This window comes from Meleagris gallopavo, chromosome 1 (genome assembly GCF_905368555.1).
Source record: "Meleagris gallopavo chromosome 1, MGAL_WU_HG_1.1, whole genome shotgun sequence".
In the NCBI taxonomy this organism is placed as follows: Eukaryota; Metazoa; Chordata; class Aves; order Galliformes; family Phasianidae; genus Meleagris; species Meleagris gallopavo.
In genome coordinates this window covers 103,759,071-103,781,933 of record NC_139404.1, presented here as the reverse complement: position 1 = coordinate 103,781,933, position 22,863 = coordinate 103,759,071, and the positions used below count along the sequence as shown (strand labels likewise).

The following is a 22,863-nucleotide window of genomic DNA, read 5'->3' as shown; positions in this document are numbered from 1 at the left end:
CAAATTAAAGAGATTAACTAGAAACAAGTTGTAGAGAAAACTGGAAGTTAAAAATACAGAATCAGTATGAAAGTTATTTGAGAAATCACCACAGATAACCATAAATCAAGTACTACTAAGTAATAAAGTAGAAAGTTACACATTACATACAGCAGACTTCCAAAGTGTGAAGGCAAAAAGAGACTAATCCATGTGACAGTAAAACCACAATAAATTTGGCAAATGAGAACTTGAAAGGAAAATAGCCAAAACAAACCCTCCTAAAATCCACAATGGTAAGTACATAATCCCAAATCTTTGGAAATAAGGCCCTAGAAACTCACATAAAAAGCAGAGAAGCCTCCAAAAATGTATGGTTCTACATTAAGCTTTCTTTTGTACTACCTGTGCAAACCTGTAACTTTCACTGGTGCTTTACCACATATGGCTGAGGATGTATAAGATAGGAATCTAATTTGTTCTACCTGGAGTAACTGAAACCCAACATATAAAGCACCTGTGTGAATAGTGCAAAATACACTCTTTTTTGGTTAGGTAGGCAAAGCAGTGCAGGTTTTGTTTTATAAAATTACATACTAAAAAGAGAAGAATGTAATGATAGAGAGAGTTTGAAAATGGGGGAAAACAATACAGGAGAGGACAGAGGTTTAAGTACAATTTCCAGTTTGGCAGAAATTGTTAGATTTATCTTTACCATATCGTGGCCAGCTGAGCCTGGGGTAAACTTGACTGCATAAGAATAGTTCTTGCTTGCGGACCTAACAAATTAAAACAAGGGTTAATAAACAAATAAGCAATTTTATCCTTTTCTTGTATTACCAAGCAGTTAATGCACAAGCAGAAGTTAGATCTGAACAGGTAACACCAAAGTGATGTTACCAGCATGAAGAGGCTTACACATACTACTATTCACAGGTCCCTCAAGAAGAAGGTATTTAAAAATGCATAACACTTCCTTCTTTCACAACACTCAGTCAGACAAAAAACAAAAAACAAAAAACAAAAAAAAAAAAAAAACCACCAAAAAACAACATCCAAACACCTCTTTACCACAAAAGATGTTCACAGAACTAGTAAAACTAAATGAGTGCATTGGTCAATCTTACTTCTGAAACTGGGTAGGAACCCCTACCAGCAGATACATCAAACATTGCAAATGGCTGCAGAAGTTTTCACAAAGCCCACTATATCTTTATTTCCCAGTGCCAACTTATTTTTACAGAAAATTCAGGAAAGAAAGTAAAAAAAGGATCCCAACTATAATAAGCACTTGCTCCCAAGGACCATTGAGCAGCTGGAAAATTTTAGCTGAAAAATATTGATGGTAATAACTTAGAGATGAAAGTTTCTTTACTATCTGAACAGCATTTAGCATGCTGCTACAATTGGCCTTTTATAGTTGAAAACGGAGACAACAATAACTGTTTCAATACCTGTTAAGTGTCCACTCATTGTTTTATCGTGGCTATTGAACAACTGTCTGTATTTCAGTCTTGATGACTGAGGTACTGCCCACTCTGCCACAGGAGGCACACTAGAATGAGAAAAGGGATAGGGAAGAGAGAAAAAATATTATATTACTCACTTTAATTGCATGAAGTGACAAATACAAGAGAACGAAGTGCTGCAAAGAGGTCAAGTTTCATGCCTGTACTGCTTGATTTCACAAACATCCCTTTCTACTCCTGAAACCACAAAAGTTTTGACTTTTTGTTTGAAAACATTTGTCATGACACAGTGTCTTAGATGTTTTTTAGGAAAGATAAATGACAGGCCTAAGATCTTTACTTTTTTCTTTACTAGAAGAGAAATTCAGTGACCTAAACAGTTTAGAGGAGCTAAAAAATTTTACTGAAACATATGATAGGAAATGCTTTACCACAATCAGTGGAAGTAATATCTCATTTTACACTGTCTTTAACTACTTGTCTTAGCCAAATAATACATAAGCTGATTAAGGAAAACAAATGTGAAATCTACTAAAAACATTAAAAAGTGTGAAAAAAATACACATTAAAGCAATCAGATTTTTTCTTTACAAAACTCAACAGACAAATGCAATACTTATAATTCAGATGCATAGTAGGCTGAGTGCTGTTATTTGTAGCTATAATTTCCCATGCTTGAAGGCTGACAAGTCTTCCTACTGCAAACCAGTGCGTGTAGTTTTTTTGTCTTTAGGCACATTAAAACTTTTTTTGTTAGTTAAAAAAAAAAAAGCAGATTATATAAGCATGTCTGAAAGCATACCAAATTACAACGAAAAAACTGAAACAAACCCACTGAATCCCTTTTCCCTAGTCCAATGAGTAAGACCTTTCAAAATTGAGCTGAGGATTACGTGAACAAGCTACTAATTGACCTCATATCCTATTTTCACATGACAAGAGTCCAAAATGCTAATCTCTATTTCTACTCCTTCAGAAGTTTTAATATTCTCTTTCCCGAGAGCAAAATAAAAAGAAGCTGCTTTTTTCTTAAATAATGAAAATAAAAATTGAGACTTCATATAAGAAATATATACATTTATCCATGTGAATTCCTCTCTCATCAGCTTTGCTAGATGTGGAGTTTCTACTCACATTAAGTCTACTTTTGTTTTATGTATACATATAACTTGATCTGTGATGTAATGTTACTGTATTAAAAAGCAAAACTTTCCTTCATGGATACTCCAATGGTAGTTTTGGAAGAAGAAATGCTGAAGGACAAAAGAGTGGTCTTACATATGCCAAATACCATGTATGCCAGGAGTTTACTGATGGTAGGTAATAAAAGCACCATAAGAAGAATCTTGAAATTCACCATTCTCCAAATCAAAACTAAATCGTAGCTAGAAAAAAGCCACCTCTTCAAATTGTAGTTCCAATTTAATGGATTTAGCTCTTCCAATAATGAATATTTTGGCAAAACTACCATCTTAACTCTTCTGAAGAAACTGAAGAGATTCCACATTATTAGATACATTTCTACAGATGACAATAAAATATATTTTGCCTAACCATACTTTCTTCTAGGCCTTGAAATACATTTCAAGTTTTTTAAGTGATTTTTAACGAGGAACTTTTGAGTACACATAACAAATACTTTTGTGAAGTTCATTTAAAAGATAAGAAATATTAAATATATTTTTTTAACAGAAATCCTACACTTGCTAATTTTAAAGAATTTTACTTATGTTTCCATGCTAAAATGAGGAGTCCCTGTGCAGTAGTGAACAATGCAAAGTATGTTTACAGAATCAAATGCTTTTCTAAATACTAAGATTTCAAGAGCTTGCAAATAGTATCAACACATACTGTAACAGCTTATTACATTTTAATGGTTCAGTACTCATGCAGCATTCTTTGAAAAACCACAGCATGCTACAAAATCCTGAAGTAGTATCTCAACGGGAATCAATTTCTACAAGTATTTTTTTCAGAGAATAGTTTTGTTAAAGAGAAATAGTTCTTCTAACTATGATGAAAAAGACACACATCCACTCACTCTTCACCAACTTACCTAGCCACGTCAAACGATTGTGCCTTTTGCAGTTTTGTGTTCAGCTGCGATCCTGGACCAGATCTACTAAAGGAAGAACTCTTTGGCAATGTGGCTGTAAAAATAAGGCATCACAGATATTTAGCACAAGCTTTTTAAAATGTGTAGTTTCAATGACATTCTTTTAATTCCTAATGTCAAAAAAAGCATTATGGTTCTTTTGATAGCGTGACTTTAAAAATATTAAGAGAAATAAATAGTGTCTAACAGAATAGTGAAAACACATAGGTGCTTTTCTCACATTTTCTTACATTTGTATTTTTATGTATACACTCTCGATATCAAATTATATTACAATTAATGATAGAACTTACATTCCACTACTTTAAAATAATACCAACAAACAGCAATACTTCCATAGTTATAAACAGGGAGCAGAGGTCCAATTTCTAGTCAACAGTTTACAGGCAAGCTTGTATATCATACCATTGCTCAATGTGACTGACTGTTACAGTACGCTATGTTCCACATGCCTTGTTTTAACTTTCATACATGTCTGCTAAAGAATTACATTGGGCTAAATCAAATTACAGTCCTTAACCCAAATCATTCTTTAAAGTAAGTTAGAATGGCTAATTTAATGTATGTTTTCCTCTGGATTTAAAGAAAATGGCAAAACGATTTGTTAAAAGCAAGATTGTACACAGAGGTTCAGTAGGTAGCATACCAGGATGAGCAAAAGCAGGCAGAGGCTGTATAACAGCAGGAGCTCCATTAGCCAGGGGAGGCACTGCTGCTGCAGGAACAGAAGATACTAATGGCGGAGACATTCCTACTACTGGAATAGATGCCATTGGCACTGGGGCAACAGTTGTAAGAGATGGCATGCTGGCAATGCCCCCAATACCTATGGGGGAGAAAAGGAGACATTTTTTTTCTAATTTGGAGACTCCCAACATGGTATAAAAATTTAATGGCAGCCTGCACTCCAGGAAGTAAACACAGGATTAAACAGTGAATTGAAATGGAAACTTTCACACACTCTTACAATCCGCTGCACCATTAGCATGGCAGGGGAACATAAAACAATGTAGAGGGAACAAAATACCATTTTATAATGTAAGCATTTAAGATCACACTGAATGTAACACTGACAAAAAAAAATTAATTAGCATTTGCTGAAGAAAACAACTGTTTGCCTTGAACTAAATGAAGACTAATACTGTCAGGTTCCAGTGAATAATGAACCCACAGTCTACGTTTAGCCACAGCTGAAAAGAACAAGCTCTGGGATAACTGCTTGCAGACTATTGTGAAGATGAAACAGTGCAAAGCTAATCAGATAAAGCATAGTAATGAAGTATTTTAGGTGTAAGCACAGTTGTATGGATAACAAGGAGGTTAAGGAGGTCCAGTCATGCCAATGGGAAGAATGAGGATGCGTGCAAGCAGCTGAGTTTATAGTAAATAACAAAAAAGAAAATCATGGATTTTGCTGGATTTCTTGGGGAGCTGATTTTATTATACCTTTTCTTATTTAGAGCAGCATCTGTTCTGTTCAATTTCACTTATTTCTTAGTCAGTAATCAAAACTGTAAAATTATGGAAGTGATAACATAAAATAGGACTTTTCTTAATGCTAGTAATTCTCAGGCATCCATCAACTACAGTCACAGCAATGACTGAATCAGAAAGATAAAGAACCTCTAATTATGGCAAAATATCAAGGTTCACCTTCATTTAGATTTTTTCAACATAGAATTGTAGAATCACTTGTGTTGGAAAAGACCTTCAAGACCATCAAGTCCAAGCCTCAGCTGAACCTACCAAATCCCATCTCTAAACCACACCCCTTAGTGCCACATCCGTAGTTTCTAGAATACAACTAGAGATGGGAACTCCACTTCCTGGGCAGCCTGTTCCAGTGTTTGATCATCCTCTTCAGAAAGAAATTCTTTCTGACATCCAATCCAAGCCTCCCCTGATAAAACTTAAGATTATTTTCTCATGTGCTATCACTTGTCACCTGAGAAAAGAGATTAACATCTCCTCACTGCCACCTCCTTTCAGGTCCATTTGGAACATACAGGGAGCGGTCAAAGACCTGAAGCAAACAGGATCTCAACTTATTTTATACAGCATAGTTGGGTGTTCAAAGTTCACTGACATTCTTCTTTTAGCATGTGCATGCAAGTGAAAGCATTTGTTTTTGAGTCCAAGCATTGTTGTTTCAGAAACTGCAAAATGAAAATCAAATTAAAGTTAGGTTGCTACAATACATGCTAACTAGAAGGACAACAAAGAGCTTACCAAACCCTGGTGCACTAGATAGAGCAATAGGTGGCTGCTTCATGACAGGAGGCAGCGCAGATGGGAGTTGATAGCCTTGTAGTTTTAATTTGATAAGTTTCATAGCTATTGAAAACTCCAGCTGATCCATCCTTCCATCATTGTTCATGTCAGCTAAAGCCCTATAAAATACACAATTTTCACAGTTAGATTCTTAAATTATGATCTTCAGGACTGACTTAGAAGCATGCACACACAGACCTGTATATTCAAGACTAATAAAAATTCACTCAAAAATAATCATGCCAGGGTAAAAACTGTTATCAAACAAGACATCGTTTAAACCAAGAGCTTCTTGATTTCTTTCTTGGAGTGATTACTGAATGGTTTTAGACACTTTTGAACTCCTGGAGAAATCACAACAAAGCAAACGGAGAGAAATGTGGCTGTACAAAAACTTTTCAAAATCACACAAAACTAAATGGCACTATGAACAGAACCACAGATAGTCATATGACTGAGTCTGCAAATTAGTACTTCAGCTAAACTTACAACAAAATGTTCTTTAAATTTGTGCGTTTTACTAAACACCATTATGTGTACAAACAGTTTTCCACATAAAAGATAATACAAAAGATAAAACATAGAGACTAGGTCTTGTGTAGGCTTTCATTCAGAGCAGTCTGACTTAAACTGTCTTGTTTTGTGTTTTCATTCCATGGTTAAGAAAACAGTGCTCAGCATGGAATGGGAGTGAGGGAAGGGGGAGAAGAAGAAAGAATGTTAGCTCCTGCAGTTGCAAAAAAAACAAAACAAAACAAAACAAAAAAAAAAAAACACACAGTAAATGAATATTAATGATGTAATCAGATGTAAGCTTAAATTTTCAAATTATGCTTATTTTTTGCAGAATTTGAATTTGCTTATTTGAAGAATGAAGTACACATTTCAGTACTTTAATAATATATATTTTTAAGTTCACACATACATTTACAAGTCATGGACATGTAAAGGACCTGGGCAGTTTAGCTAAACAAAGATTTTTATTTCTAGAGCAAATCTCCATCAACAAAAGTTTTCATACATGTATATCAAAAGTTATCAAAACAGTACTGCAATAAACTGACAGTTATTTATAATTGATACTTAAACAAGTAGGCAGTCTGGAAAACACAGTGGCATAGCATTCAAACTAATGAAAACCCTCCCAGTCTATGTCAAAAAGAAAAGAAACCTAGGATCTCAGCAGACCAATCACACATCTTAAGCCTGGTTTAGAGTGCCAGTAGCATTCTGTGAAAACTAGAAAAACTAATACTTTCAATACATTTTCACCAGTGTAGCAACCTTCTTACCATGGTGGAGTAAAATAAAGAAACACTACAAAGAATCTGCCAGCATTATTTAAAGATGAAAGTCCTAAGAGTGAACTGAGGGAGATGCTGGGACTTACAGTCAGAAAGAGAAATGTGCATTACACTACTCCCTCTAAAATACTGAATTAATACATACATTCCATTCAAGAACAAGTTTTGGCTGTGTGAATATCTAAATGTTGTCTTCTGAAGCTCTGTATCACAGTGAAATTTAATTTACATATCAAAGCTGTCTGCTTTTCATTAACTTTAAACTTTGCCTTAATTCCACATAGCCTTTGAAACCCAAATTTGTAGTCAAAATTGGTTCTGGGTTACACAAAGCATAATGCAATTTGGATTCAAGTTTCACAGCCTAGTATGCAATTCATTTCACTAATATTCAGTTAAAAGTAGCCTACTGCAGTAGTCAGACTTCGTATCTAGTAGTCCAACCAGTAAAAGGAACAGACAAAACTAGCATGGCAATACTGAACCAAAACTTTGGAATGAGTATCCCTTCCTTGCAGAGAACCACTGCTCTGGAATCTCAGCCTCTGACCACTCCTCCACAAAGAGCAAATAAAATATTGGTACCACCTGAAGCAATGGGCTGGCTAAAGTAAAACAGAAATGTAATACTTTTGTTTTCATGCAACTTGCAGAAATGAGTGAGAGTACCCTAGTGAAGGCAGAGGAAGTGGCAAGGTTAGACTGCAATTATAGTAAATAATAAATGTGTCCAAAACAATCACTCGGGCTTATAATGAACAGTATTTCTCAGGATATTTTAATTTGCTTCCTCACATACATTTTTCTTTTCAGACCCAAAACAGTTCATATACATTCGTTACCACGTATGAACAGTGATGTCAGATTTCTAAAAGTCTCACTTGGGAGAAAAATAGACTGCAAGTCTTACAAGCCTGAAATATTCACAGGTGAAGATGAAAAAAGTTATGTGGAGAGTGAGAATGTCAAAAACTTAATTGCTAAATTTATTTTCTGAGGTGCTCTCTTCTGTGGGTTTTGTATTAGAAATTAAACCAACATACAGTAAACAAACAGGGTAAAATAATTTCATTAGAAAATAAAGAGTATTAAAAAAACAATGGAAGCTAGGAGAAGATAATTAGTTTCATTTAATTGATGCTTACAAGCAGACACCACACATTTCTGAAGGCAACTAAAGAAAACACAAAAACATCAATAGGGAAAATATGTGTTTTTTTAATAAAAGTTTAGTTCAGTGGTTGCTTAGTCATTTTCCTGTCGGATGCCTAGTGGAAAAGGGAGAACAAAAAACAGGTTTATATAGGTAGAAGATATGCAGATGTTCATACAATGTCAGAGAAGAGAGTCTGGAGAAACCTATTCTAGCAGATTTTTGACTGCACCCCAATTAGCCAGTAGTCCTCCCAAAGGAGACACCTTCCTCAATACATGGAGGAGTCAGCCACCTCCACTGAGACCAACTGGCACTGACAACTCAAACTAATAGTTTCAATGTTCCTTACATCTCTGCATCTTTAAGCAAAGATTTATTTATAATTTTCTTATTTATTCAACCCAAGTGCCTTCTCCAAATATGCAACTACATTGATTTATACAAGTGAAGGCCCTTCATCGCTGAAGCAAAGGCATGGTGAAACACAAAGCCATGAAAATGCATAAGAATAATAAGTTCTACTGTAGGCAACCTTGATTCTACAGACACTACCTATTGTAAGAACACGTAAGCCTTTGCATTCAACGTCAGAAAATATGAACTGACCAGTATTAAGAAACTTTAACATGCACCAGCCTTATTGCTGGTTCAGCTCACTTATTCTGTACCAATGACTTTGTTAGTTAATTGAAGAGTATGAATTTCAGTGAAAAAAAGATAAAGTACATCCTATAAAATTTATACCATTTCTTACAGCTTGTTAACAAAATCAGCTTTTTTCTGGCAAAATCTTTAGTGAATACACAGGACAAAGTTCCATTTCTAACGATTGAAGCTAGTTGTCATATTGTTAGATTACAGTGCTGATTTTGAATAAACATCACCTTCAAGGCAGCAAGTGGCTGACAGTAAACACTACCTAATTACACTGTTCTGCTTATAATGAAATTTGGAAAAATGTAATGTCCTTAAATTTGTTTCACTTAACATCTGGCCAGAAACCTGCAGAGAGCAGTAAATGGATTAAACATTAACTAAATATTGATTATATTTCATATACATGCCTGTATTTACAACAGGGTTTTTTTAATGATAAAAATTACTGTGGGATTCATCACAATGCTTGATTTCAGGTGCTGGTCAGATTCTTTCCCTACAAATCTGTCCTTGCTTTTTTCTCCTCTGTTCTGCAGAATGCAGAAACAACTTGATTATTTCTGCATCTATGAAAGGCAGAAACTAAGCACGCAAGCATTTTTTTTTCTTTCAAATGTGCTTATTATTAGGCTACAAGATATCCATCTCCATGAAAATAAGTTGTGAACTTGCAAAGGAAGCCTATGTCTGGGAAAAGTAGTGTCAACCAGTGGCTTTAGTTTATCCCAAATAAAACAAATAACTCCAAATGGATGAAAGCAGCTGGCATTGATTACTTTCGTTCCCATTTAATTCAAGAGAGACAGGCTACACAGAAAATGCTTTTAAAGGCCACCACTCAGGAGAGCTTTAGAGAAAGCCAGATTATAACCTACTTAAAAACAGCTATCTTTCAAGCCACTGCACTCTTGATTCAAAGCTTACTTAGAGGCTTCCTAATAGATTACCAGCTTGGCATACTGCAAAGTTTATAAAGGATAGAATAGTACCATACATGACAGACCATAATAATTCCACTAATTTGCTACACTGAGGACCCAGAGATTTCTTTCTTACATGAATATTGAGAAGAAGGGACATAGGAATTCTCTGTGCCAGAAAATATGATACTATTAGGAATATGAATTCCAGGGAAGCTTAGACTAAGAACAGAAATTAAAATAAGATACACTCTTTGGAGGTGCATCTCAGAGAACAGTTCCACCAACTGCAGAATATCCTCAAAGCAGCCCTTGAAGAAGACATTTAACTGATGCTTCAGCCAGCTGGTGTTTGGTGTTTCTTGAAGTGTTTTCCCGTGATAAAAAAATGGCAGCTTAGTTTGATTTAAAATTAAAACATAAGATAGCTACTGTCATGACACTGCTCACTAAAACAAAACTCTCTCTCAAGAGATAATACGTTTGGAAATTCCCAGAGGGCTTGCTTTTTCTGCAGAAAGCTGGCCAGTCACTCATTAGGCCAATCCCCTCCACAATTCCTTTCCTAGTTGTGTTTTTCTATATAAGAACTTCCACAGCCAATAAAACAGACAAAACTTTCTATTAGCATAGGCTTATATACACATAGATACCATTCTATTATGTCACACAGATAGATAAGATTGCTTTACAAAACAAATACTACGCTCTTGTCTGCATCTGTTATTGATGTAATAAGCTGTATTCAAGTAAGTAGAAATAAAATAGAAAATAGAAATTAAAAATAGAAAAATGCTTGCAACACTCAACATGCATACAATTCCACATTTCCAGGATCAGAAAAGTAATTTGAAGATTTGTATAAGTTGCTCAAATTCAGAATAATAGCCTTAGGATACTGCTATGAACTTCTAGATTCACAAAGCAAGTGTGCCACTTCCAAGTCTTAACCCTGGGACTTAAAGCAAACAATGATCCACATTTTTCAGTGTGGTCTGGAACGTACTGTGACATCCTTCGGCGACTGAAATGGACTTCATGTCACTAACAGTCTGACTACTATTGTTTCTGTGGGACAGTATTAATACATGGGAGGTTACAAGCATTCACCGATTCATCAAAAGAGTTAAATAATTCAAGTGGTGGGAAAATAAGGATTTTCTTTTCTTTTTTCTTTTCTTTTTCTCTTTTTATTTATCTTTTTTTTTTTTTTTTTTAAGGATTCTTATTTTTATAACCACTAAGCAAACACTGTCTTACTCGGTTACTCTAATTCCAACTGAGAATGCATACAAGTGATCTAGATTTTAACTTAGGTAATTACTTCTCTTAATTCAGAGATAATTGAAAAAAGAAGAGATGGTGAAAAGGAGAGATATCTACATTGTTTTGTATGACTTACAAAGGCAGCATGAATAAGTTTTAGTTCAGCTTTATTTAAAAATTGTGCAAGTTCAGGTCTTGTCTCTATGACAACTACAGAACTAGTGGAATGATTCTCTCCCTCTCAAGAGGCTGAAAAACTGAATAATTCAGAGAGGAAGAGATTTTTAAGTCAGACTATTTACAACTGTTTAGTTTTGTTAACACCTATTTAAAGCTCATGCCTATGGAATGATTTTGGAGAAAGGCTTTTTTGTTTAAGACAAAACTTCTTTTGCTTTTTAATTAAGAGGCAAGAGAAGTTCCACAGGGACACTTGAACTTTCACTGAGTCTCCCTGCAACTAAGGTAACCAGATCAGATTTGATATTTGTAAGACAAAAGTAATTCGAAACCAAAATAAACTATTTATTTAAAAGCCATGTAAATTCAGCCCTTCTTTAAGGCACACATATTTCCAAAGCAAATGTTTTTCTTGAATGAAAATGGCATTCCTTCTCCATTCTGTGTAGGACTCTGCCTTTAGAAGCCCTTATTACAACAAAAAGTTTTTGTAAGTGCAATAAACCACTCTCTCTTTTCAACAGTTAACATCAGAGAAAAAGTTAACATATTTTGCCAAAAGTTGCTCTTGTAAGTTTTCCAATCTAGAAAGTTCCTGTAGTAACTCAACTAACAAAAATTATGAACGGCCAATGTAAGTTAGCATTTCTGAATCCAGAAGGTTCATGTAATTTGAAGAGGAAATTCTCCAGCATTAAGAACTGGGAGACTGTAGAAATGCCTGTGATGCATAATACACGCAATGTACATTTTAAGATATTTAAATTCACCAAGAAGTAGTAAAAATTTCAATATTTCAAACTGTATTTCTAACTACAACAGACACAGTCTACTGCCAATCTTAATTTAGTAACAAATTTTGTTACTAAATTTCCAATAAAAAATATTTTTACTACTACTTACTATGTTTAATAATTTTGTTAGTGAAGTTTTAACAAAGCAGAAAGCGTTCAGAGGTTTGAAATGAAGTTTCCAAATCATTAACTTCAGAAACGCCATTTGTAGGATGGCTACTTCCAACAGCTCATAAAGTAACTTAAAAACTCATGCTAAATTATACTAGAAAGCACTGTAGACTTCAGGAAGCACACACGACAAAATGGGTGATTTTAAATGCCAGTATATAGAATATGATTAGTGTCCAAGTCTGTACTAATAAGCTTCACGCTGACAACTACAATCTTCCCCCACTGCATATACTCACCATATCTGTGCTAACACCGGCTGAGGTAACCCAGACTGAAAAAAAAAGTTTCTAGCTTGATCACCTACAAAATAAATAGGACATCATTTCAGAAAATGCTAAAAATACATCTAAGAGTAAGGAGGAAATTATGAATCAAAATATCTAAATCAGAAGCAACAGTAAAGCCATAAATACTTAATGCTACACATACACAACAGAACAAGAGATTTAAATTGGGTTTGTCACTACAAGATGTTTCCAGCAAGCACGCGCTGTTTCACGCTGCTACAGTCAGCACCACCTGAAGACAACTGGACATAAACATTCAGGATAATGGGAAACTCACAGTCCCTAATCTGTGTCAATGGCTCTCTTTGAGCAACATACTCTTTGTGGGAACAAAAAAATGTTTCTTCCCAAGAATATTTATACCAATACAAACTTCCTGATATTTTGTTAGCACTGTGCCAGTCAGCTGGCACTAACTAACTAAAGTGGTCTTCATCCTCATGTGAGTCTGATAAGCTGCCTTTAGAGAAAATAATAGTGCACTTCATTTTTCCAAGTATGAATTAAAAGTAAGGAAAGAAAAACAATTACAAAAAAATTGGGCACTTGGAAATGTTGTGACCTGTAAAGGAGATTTGTAAACAAACTAGAAATAGCACTAAACATCAGAAGAGGTCAATGAAACAGTACTAACTAACACACTGAACTGTAACAGATTTTATATCAAGTCTGTCACATAACAGAGCAGAAACAATAAAACTGGAGGTATGCATTAGTGTGATATGTGATACTGATTTGATACTCTGGAACTTTGTTGGAGTGGACAGCAAAAAAAGGTAACATATTGATATGCCTCACAGTTCATTGAGTGTGGAGTTTAGATAGGACTGAAGATATTTTAATGTAGTAAAACAAAACAAACAAAAATAGCAGACATCATAGTGCCTTTAAAGCCAAAACAAATCAGTGGGTCTTAACACAAAATTAGTGGGAACAGTGCAGCCTTTACTTCAGCCTTGCTTCCCTCAATTTATACCAGTTTTTGCCATTTAGATTTTTTTAAGAGGTCATCCACACCGATTTCATAACTTTATGCGCAGTTTCTGAATCAGACTTCAGTTAAGTTGACAAATTTTTTGAATAGACTTCTTGTTCTCTTGGTCTGTTAGTGTAACAGGTTGTTCCTGGGCAGAAATTAATAATTCAGTCATTTCCCTCCGCACAACAAGATGAGAGGAAATTGGAAAAGTGTGAAAACTTGGGAAGCTTGTTGGTCAAGATACAGATAATTGAAACATGGAAAAAAAAATACAAGTAGTACACAGGTAAAAACTCTCACCACTTCCCACGGGCAACCAGCGCCCAGCCTGTTTCTGAGCAACAGCTACTTTGGAAGACAACTGAACCCTTATAATCCTATTTTTTTGTTGTTTTTGTTGAGCACGCCGATAAAGCATATGTCTCTGGATGGTTTAGGACAACTGACTTGGCAGTGTCCCCTCACAACTTATTATCCACCCCCAGCCTACTTACTGCAGGGGGCAGCATGAGAAACAAACAAAGTCCTGAGGCCATATAAGTGCTGCTCAGCAATAGCCGAAATGGTATTATTAATCACAGAATCACAGAATTGTAGGGATTGGAAGGGACCTCTAGAGATCATTGAGACCAAACCCCCTGCCAAAGCAGGTTCTGCTGCTTTAGTCACAAATGGAAAATATAGCACCATACGGGTTGCCCTGAAGAAGTTTAATTCCATCTCAGCCAGACTCGGGACAGTGAGTTACTTCATTAAGGATATTAGAAACACTATAAATATTACCGTGTATCGAGGTGATTCCACATGCTGAATTATTACTACAGTAACAGCTGGCTCTACACAACAGAGCTGCTTTATAAAGCCAGTTACAAACAATTTTAATTGTACTTAAAAATCAAGTGGCATAAACCAGGAATAGTGTGTGTATATAGGATAGTATCAGAAATGGTGGAGTCAACAGTGAGGCATACAAATAACAAAGTGATGCAGAGTGAACATGAGATGTTCGATTTTCTAAATTCTTATGCCCTATTTTCTCCTAGGCAGCTCTGTACATACTTAGGCTCATTACCTAAGATGCAATTAAATGAAATTAGAAGTGAAATCTCTTCCATTACCAGTGATAAATCCAGATGTTGGTTTCAGACTGTGGAACTGTTGATCATGTTTAGCTCTCTCCTCCACAGTAATAGCCCAGATATCCAGGTTGCCTAGTTGAAAAGAGATGGAGAAATATAATTAAAAAATATTGTCTAAAAAAAACCTTCCTTATTTCTGAGTATATCATCCCATATTGGACCTATGAAAACAACATACAAATACGCAGAAGCTATTCCTCCAAAGTCTCTAGCTGAAAGCTCTATGAATTCTTAAACAGCTAGTTGGTACTTGTGATCATAGTAGAACTACATGTTAACAAATTACGATGACTGCTGAACACTGATTCACTCAAGTGGCTCAGGGGAATCTTAAGTCACAACTAGGCCACCTAAAGTGCAATCAAACTTTAAAACGGGCTGTTAAAAGACAACATCAGAGGATATAACACAGAAAAATTACAAAACTAAATATTCAGCGGGCAGGGGGCCACCTGCCCCAAAGAGCACATACCACGCAACTCAAGTTCTTCTAACTGAAAAGGTATGTCAATTCATGAGATGTGCACTATGTAGTTCTCTACTCTTGTAAGAGGAGAACTCCACACTTGTCTAGAAGTGTGATGCAACAAGACAGCTAACAATTTTCATGGGCAACAAGAGCACCATTTGAGAAACAGTTCAGGAGTACACTCCTCCTTCCTCTGAAACTGAGAAGTCTGAGTAATCAGATCGTGTTACGCAGCCCAGATTCTTCACACCATGCTTGTAAATTGGATGTATTTAGTTTGCATTAAGATTTACTACACCTTCTACAGGACTATGCTCCAAAGTGTTCCTTAGTTCTACTTTCATTTTTTCAGCAGTTTCTCCCCTCTTCCAGACATTTCACTAATAATGTATTGCAGACTCGTCTCAACAATTTGTAGACCAGTAACACATTGTGATTTCAACATCCTGAGAAGTATTTTATGTTGGTGCAACCTCCTGTAACTCCTACTGTATACACATGCAATGATCTGAAGGCATCTAAGTTAATGGAACTACTGTTTTGTGGGAATAAAGAGGAGAGTTAACATTCACTCTGTCTCAGCACTAAACTCTCAGAGACTCAATTTCAGGCAATAGGCCCCACAAATCTCTACAGCAAGCATTTCAAACTGCTTGCAGGGTGAGGCAGAATCAAACTCAGCAGATAAGAGGAACAAGAGGATTTCCTGCCTCCTAAATGTTTTCTAATTAAAAACTACTTTCATGCGGCAAAATGTACTTTGAGAGAAAATGAAATGGACAATTGTGAGAGAAACATCCTTTTAAATGTTACGTTTCATTAATTACATAAAAACTACATTTTTGGTAACAAATTCTCATCTCTGCTTCAGATAATCTATGAATTTCTAGAAGAAGGCAGGTTGATAATAACTCATTCAAAGAAAGGACATTTGTTTATTCAATAGTACTCCAAAGAAACAGAGGCACTGTAAACAGCTTTCAGAGCTGTGCTGCCTGTATGAATTAAATTGGATTCTCCTTTGAATATGAATGCTCCAAAACACAACAGTTAGTAAAAGCAATAATTTCCCCCAAAAACTTCTGGCAGGAGAAAAAAATTGGTGACAAGACTTTATGACCAATATGCAGCCTAGGCCAACTAACAGCAGATGAGCATCTGCCTGTAATGGAAACATGACTGCTCTTGTCTGGCATAAGATCAAAAAGCTGGATGCGGTAGGGTGCACATGCAGAGAAAATTTCTTGAATATAGTTTGAGTAAAAGAAAAATACCATGGCATTTGTAATGATTCTCTGACTTGCTCTAGCCCAATTTGAGATATACGTGACTCCAGTAAACCTCTCCCCCACTGAAAACACCACAAAAAAAGCAAAAAACAGCTCTTCCTATCTATTCCCAAAAGAAATAAACCCCAAACTAAAACTCTTTTGATCTGAGATAATCAAAAATGTTATTAACTATTTCAAAACAAAAATTAATGCTTTTTTTCTCTGGATTCCTTGAAACTAAAACAAATGACTGTATTTTCTTCTTCCCAATAGAGATTTAGTCAGTATTAAAACAGTAGATCTCCTCTGGGGGATGTGAACATCAAAAGAGCTGAAGCTAAGTCAAGCAAGTGTAATAGTCTCTTCAGGAGAGCTATGAATGGCATCTCTGATGCCTCATCTCCATCTTTTGATATTTGAGGAAACAATGAAATCTATGGGAGAGCATGAAGTAGGATCTTTCCCAGCACCAAGACATCATTCATGGCTCCAGATCCTGGATGCCACTGCAGAAGTTGCAGTGCACTGCAGTATCTTTGAATGCAAAGGAAAGCAGCCACCAAACCACAAAACTGACTCATCAGAAAGTTATTCTTGAAGGCAGCAGCAAGCCCTCTAAGCTTCTTTTCTTATAAAAGGCTTGGCAATCATCACATCTGCAAAAGTGATGCAGTGCACTCTCATACATGAAATGGGCATTTTCTTCTCATGAACAAATAAACAGAAGGTTGAACACACCACATTCTCCCCAACAATTACAAAAAAGCCTATTATGCACATTCACTTCATTGAGATAGTCATCCTTAAAATGAGCAGTGTTCTAGAACGTCCGTGAGTCACTCCAATTTAAATGGTGGGTGCTGTGCTCTTTCTGTTCCCATTCCCCAAGAAGACTGGAATATTCTTTAAAAAGAAAGAAGTGAAATAAAAACAGAACTAGAATTATTTATATTTGCATGGAGGTGAATACTGGACATTATACATTTGGAGCAAGACCTCTCCCCAGATGGAGATCGCATAAATTTCACCTGCATCTTGAACAGCGACTGCAGGTAACAGTAAATGACAGATTCTTGAATAGGGGAATAATTCCCCCACAAGAACTGAAAATTTCTTTACAACCCCATTTGTTTCCTCTCATAACAATCTTAGATTTTTCCTGTCATTTTTCTAAGAGTAGGTATGATGCTGCCTGGTAGATTCGGTTTAAGAACAAATATTGTAACAGGCATCTCTCACACCATGTTTGAAATTAAAGATACTCCAGAAACTACATTAACCACATGCTTATTTTAAGCTGCTTGCTGTAGAGCAGCCAGATTGGAAAAGCTGTATGAGAAGAAATGTAAATTCCTTCCTTCCTAAAGCCACATAGTACAGTTAACAAGATCCTGGACAACATGTGCAAGATCAAATGGTAATACATAAAGTCGAAAAAAGAAAGCTGGTATCCATCTGCAATGCAATAAGAACTCTCTGAAGATGGTGGATTAAAATGCTTTGAAGACAAGAGTTTTTGTAAGAATGTATGTGTTTAAACGTGGGTGCATGCAAAGCACAGCCCTAACCATAAACACAAGGAAATATATGAGTCCAAACCAGTAGATTCCATTCACATCATGACTCATCTCAGAGAGTGAAAATCAGAATAAAATGAAGCTTTTCATACCTTTTTATATAATCTAGAGGTGTATCCTACAGGACTTGATCAGTGAATTTATTTGATGAAAACTTTCAGTAGCCAGTTTTGCTCACAACTGAGTATGTCTGGCACCAAACAAGATTCCAAAGAGATGGATAATCAAGGCAGAGAATGGCAGCTTCCTATTATATATTTGTTCTGGCTGTCAATTGCAAAGAGAAATTTCTTCTGATATGTTTCATGTGCTTTTTCACAGTGGCAGAGATTGCATCCAAACAACTGTCTCTCTCCAACATATTCTGAACAATGTGCTTTTTTTACTGCAATCTCTAACTGAAACTCTTAACACTAGATAGAAATTTAGTTCCTAGCTATTTCATATCCCAAAAACTAGACATCCATTTATATATATTTGTATATTTATATATGTAAACACATGTAAGCATTTTTGTTTATTTATGTATATTTGCATCTGCATACATAAACATATACATATATATGAGAATCATATCTGCGTTTTCAGAAAAAAGTCCACAACAGATGCATCATTCAAGTGGAATCAAACAAGTTCCAATAGTTACTAACATTTCGTTTCCAATCCAAACACAGATTTTGGGATAATGTACGAAGTGATGGCATACAAAGGCATCTACCATATGCTTTAGCAATGAAAAAGTCCAAGAGTCCTAAAACAAAAATCACATCTGTTTCTCAATCACCAACAGTGCTTGTGAAACAAGAATTTATCATAATTAAGTAGCATTTTAGAATTTCCTCTGAGGGAAAAAAAAAAAGACAGGCCCGAGCAGGGAAACTTAGGCAGATAAAACCAGGTACCTTTAGAATGTTGATAAGCACTGCTGTTAGTGGCTGAGTCACCTGGATCTGCCCTAGTTACAAACTGAGGACTGCAATGGAACAATGTGCAAAAAGGGAAATGGTGCAACTTTTCTGCTTGACCCTCCCAAGATGCCTTTGCAAGATTTCAAGCATGTTCTCTAATGGGTCTGCAAAAACATCACAGGTAAGGTATCGCTTCAGAAAGACACATGACCAAAAAAACATTTCAATACAGAACATATTTGGAAGACAAAGCATTCATGCAGAATTTTTGCATATAAGAATGTATCAGAATACACTATAAACAACTTACCCCCAAAAGGTGTTGGAAACTGAGCCATGGTTCTTTCACTTTTAGCTTATTAATGGATGCCTGAAAATTTTAAAAGAAAAACACAGTCACAGTTACAGCATCTTCCATTTTCAATGTATTAACTGTACCACCACATAATCAATTAGTACAGGACAAACCAAGGCAATGAAGCAGCAGTATAAATGCTACTTGTAGGAACAGCTACTTACGTAAGATCTAAATGTTTAATTTCTTGCACTACCCTATACATCCATGAGTGTCTTAATAGGAGAAAATAGATATGTTTTGGTTCTGTTCAAGCAGTGTCCTCAAAAATGATCTTCATTTATAAATAATCAGCGATGTAGTAAAGAACAGAATTAAGTCAGCCACAACTGACAAGATCTCAGTGACACTGCCCAATGCTGCATTACTTTACCAAGTGTAACAGTTCTGCTCCTACTAAAGAGCAAAATTGGCTCTGGTTCCAACTGTTGAAATCATACAAAGTTGGCAGAGATCTGTTTTTCACTCCTGACCAAAAAATCATGTAATGCACTGCCTTGCTTAAAGTCCCTTTGTTTAAACAAAGTACATTAAAAAACGAAATTAGATGGCAAGACTCCTTTACCCCTCAATTAGCTCACGAATTTAATAAGTGTGTTTAGATGAATACAGTGCTAAAGCTGACATCATAAGGAAAAACACTTTAGTCGGTGGGCGAGACTCTTAACACTGCTTGCTTTTCAAATAAAAGCAGCCTAGAGTCCAGAAATTTAATCTTTAACGAAAAAAAAAGCACAGGGAAAACATTTTTCTTGCTCCACACAAAGACTGACATGAATTGCCTGAGCCAAGGGGACAATAGCTAGCCACCGAGCCACCAAACAATGCGAAAGCAGCCTCTTGTCCTACTAGATTCCACTCATGTTTTCCAGGCAACAGGAGAAAAGCAAAGGAAGCAGAATCAGAAGGAGAATTATTTAGACTGCTTGAGCAGCGGCAGAAATTTATCAATATCACTAAAAAGAGGCATTAACCAACAATTTCCTTTTGTCTGAATTTCTGGTTTGTTCCCCTCTCCCCAGCCCCCTTTCACACTTCCCACGTACTCCTCTAGCTTCCAACTTGGGAACCTACTATACATACACTCCACAGATGTCACTGAAAAAAAAAAGAAAAAAAAAAACCAATGAAACCACAACAACAACAAAAACCCAGCAGTTCTGTGCATCACTCTCCCCATCAGTTGCAATTCATGAAAAAAATACTGATTTTTTCCCTCATAATTTGGCAAAGCAATCAAGCACGGTACGTAACTCAGAAATCTTCACCCAAACGCCAGGCGATGTGTCCAATACTAATTTCATGCACAGAAAGCATCATCTCAAAAGTTTAAAACCACACATGTACCCATATGGTATTTCCAATCTCTGAAGTGTACTCACTATCTTTATTACTATGCTTCTATTTTTCAAAACTACAAGCAAACCCTGTAAGAAAAGAGTTCTCATAACTGCCACAGATGTAACATTGAACCGTACGGCAGCTTTTACACTCAAGTCAAAAAGAGAGCAGGAGAGACACAAGCAGAGCAGAGATTTTCTCCCTGCTTCCATTTCCCACACTATGCAGAAGGACAAGAAAGGCATTTAAGGCAGGCAGACACACGGGAGGATAGGAGCAGAAAGACAAGACTTCTTTTCAGACTTGAGAAGACAACTTAGAGTTTAAAACAGAAATAAAAGATCAATATTCTCCAGTGAGAGATTAATTTGTTTGCTCTTTATTACCAATTTACATCCATCTTCCATAACCAGAGATTTCATTTTACATTTCATTTGAGCCCCAAGGGGTACATACCCAAGGGCTCTATCTCTGCAGAAATTAAACTCTGTAAATGCAGACAGCTGATTCCAGCAGCTCAAGGTTTGTTACACATGAAAATGAAGGTTAAAAGAGTCTAATGCTGACTAACTTTGTAGGTTTTTTTGGTTGATTAATGTTTGAGTTGAAGAATTCTGGGATGGAGAGCAGATATTATTTATCTGAAAACCATCTGGCATATTCATTACATTATAAACTTACCATGTATTCAGAATTATTGTAATGGAAATACAAGCATTGACATTTCAATTTGCAACACCATTCTGAAGTAGTAACAAGTTGGTTTAAATCAGTATTCTTTACTCCCCAATCTCTGCTGCGTGAGCTCCTTCCTCTGCCTTCTTTGATCCTCCCAACAAGAACACGTAGCATGGTGAAACAAAAATTATGTAGGGGCCAGAAAGACGGTAGCAAAACAGTATGGGTAAACACACCAGTTACCTTCAAAAAAAACTGTAGGATCTCTCTAATGAGCTACCAGTATTCGTATTTGTAGGGACTTCTAGGGAGGGAAGATTTAGGCTGGATGTCAGGGGGAAGTTCTTTACAGAGAGAGTGGTGAGGTGCTGGAACAGGCTGCCCAGAGAGGTTGTGGATGCCCCGTCCCTGGAGGTGTTCAAGGCCAGGTTGGATGGGGCCCTGGGCAGCCTGGTCTAGTATTAAATGGGGAGGTTGGTGACCCTGCATGTGGCAGGGGGTTGGAGATTCATGATCCTTGAGGTCCCTTCCAACCCTGGTCATTCTGTCATTCTGCGATTCTTATTTTGGCTTTTTTTTTTTTTCTTTCCAATGTATTTTTAATTCTCTAATAGATTTGATTGCAGTTGACCAAGAGTTCAAAAGTTACTCAAGCAGGAAGTAGAAGAAACCATAAGGGGAACCATAACTGCATCTCTAGTAAGCACTGTCATTAGAAAGCCAGCCTCAAACCCTTAACAACATAAGCGAAATTCTGGAAGTAAAAAAATGTTAAAGGTTCATCAAATATTTTGTTTTGCTCAGATAGTTTGTTTCCTTTAGAAAGAGCAATAGAAAGCTCTGAGCCACAAATCTTCACCTGCCTACAAAAAGAGCTTAAAAGAGCCTCTCTGGCATACAGAGGTGAAAAACCCACAAAGACTGGGAGTGCCCACTTCCAATAAGGAAAATAGGAGAAGAGTGTATTAATTATCAAAATAACGGGGTTGATAAAATGAAATAGCAGTTTTTTTTCTAGTGAAACTTGTCCATTCAAGGCCAGGCTGGATGTGGCTCTGGGAAGCCTGGTCTGGTGGTTGGCAACCCTCCACATAGCAGGGGGATTGAAACTAGATCATTATTGTGGTCCTTTTCAACCCAGTCCATTCTATGATTCTATAGACAATACTTGGAGACATGTTCTCAGCCCAGATTCTCTTCTATTGAGTCAACCCTACTTTAATAAACCCAGTCCTCCCATCCATGATTCCCCATGGGCTTGAGAGCAAAATGAAGCTTTCCCCATACATGAGCGTGGTGGTGGTGTAAACTTAAGTACTTACATCTTATTTCAAATTTTGAAAACAATTTTGAAATCACTTTTGAAAAGTAATCAGGTTGAAAACAATGACATTAACAACGCTTAAACACAGAAATCAGATGTACAAAAATTCCCTCCACTATATGTTACGTACAGAAAACGTCTCAAAACTTTGCTTTTATTTCTATTCAAAGTTGCCTGTACTCTTAGAAGAACATTAACGTACAAAACTGAAAAAAGGAAAAAAACTAAAAAAAATTAAAAATAGATATA

At 36.1% G+C, this 22,863-nt stretch overlaps 1 protein-coding gene across 7 annotated transcripts in view; it reads right to left on the bottom strand.

The window, feature by feature from the left end:
- ITSN1 (intersectin 1) overlaps positions 1–22,863 on the bottom strand; it is a 118,226-nt gene that overhangs the window by 71,148 nt on the left and 24,215 nt on the right. For 6 of the 7 annotated variants that reach the window (XM_085242220.1, XM_085242213.1, XM_085242216.1 and 3 more), the window contains exons 2-9: positions 19,227–19,286; positions 14,671–14,763; positions 12,523–12,586; positions 5,794–5,954; positions 4,211–4,390; positions 3,505–3,598; positions 1,434–1,534; positions 695–758 (exon numbers count right to left, since the gene is read on the bottom strand). In XM_085242220.1, the coding sequence (XP_085098346.1) occupies positions 695–758; positions 1,434–1,534; positions 3,505–3,598; positions 4,211–4,390; positions 5,794–5,954; positions 12,523–12,586; positions 14,671–14,763; positions 19,227–19,254 (785 nt within the window). In that variant the 5' untranslated portion in view covers positions 19,255–19,286. The remainder of the gene's footprint in view (positions 1–694; positions 759–1,433; positions 1,535–3,504; positions 3,599–4,210; positions 4,391–5,793; positions 5,955–12,522; positions 12,587–14,670; positions 14,764–19,226; positions 19,287–22,863) is intronic. The other variant, XM_085242249.1, reaches the window with a different exon arrangement.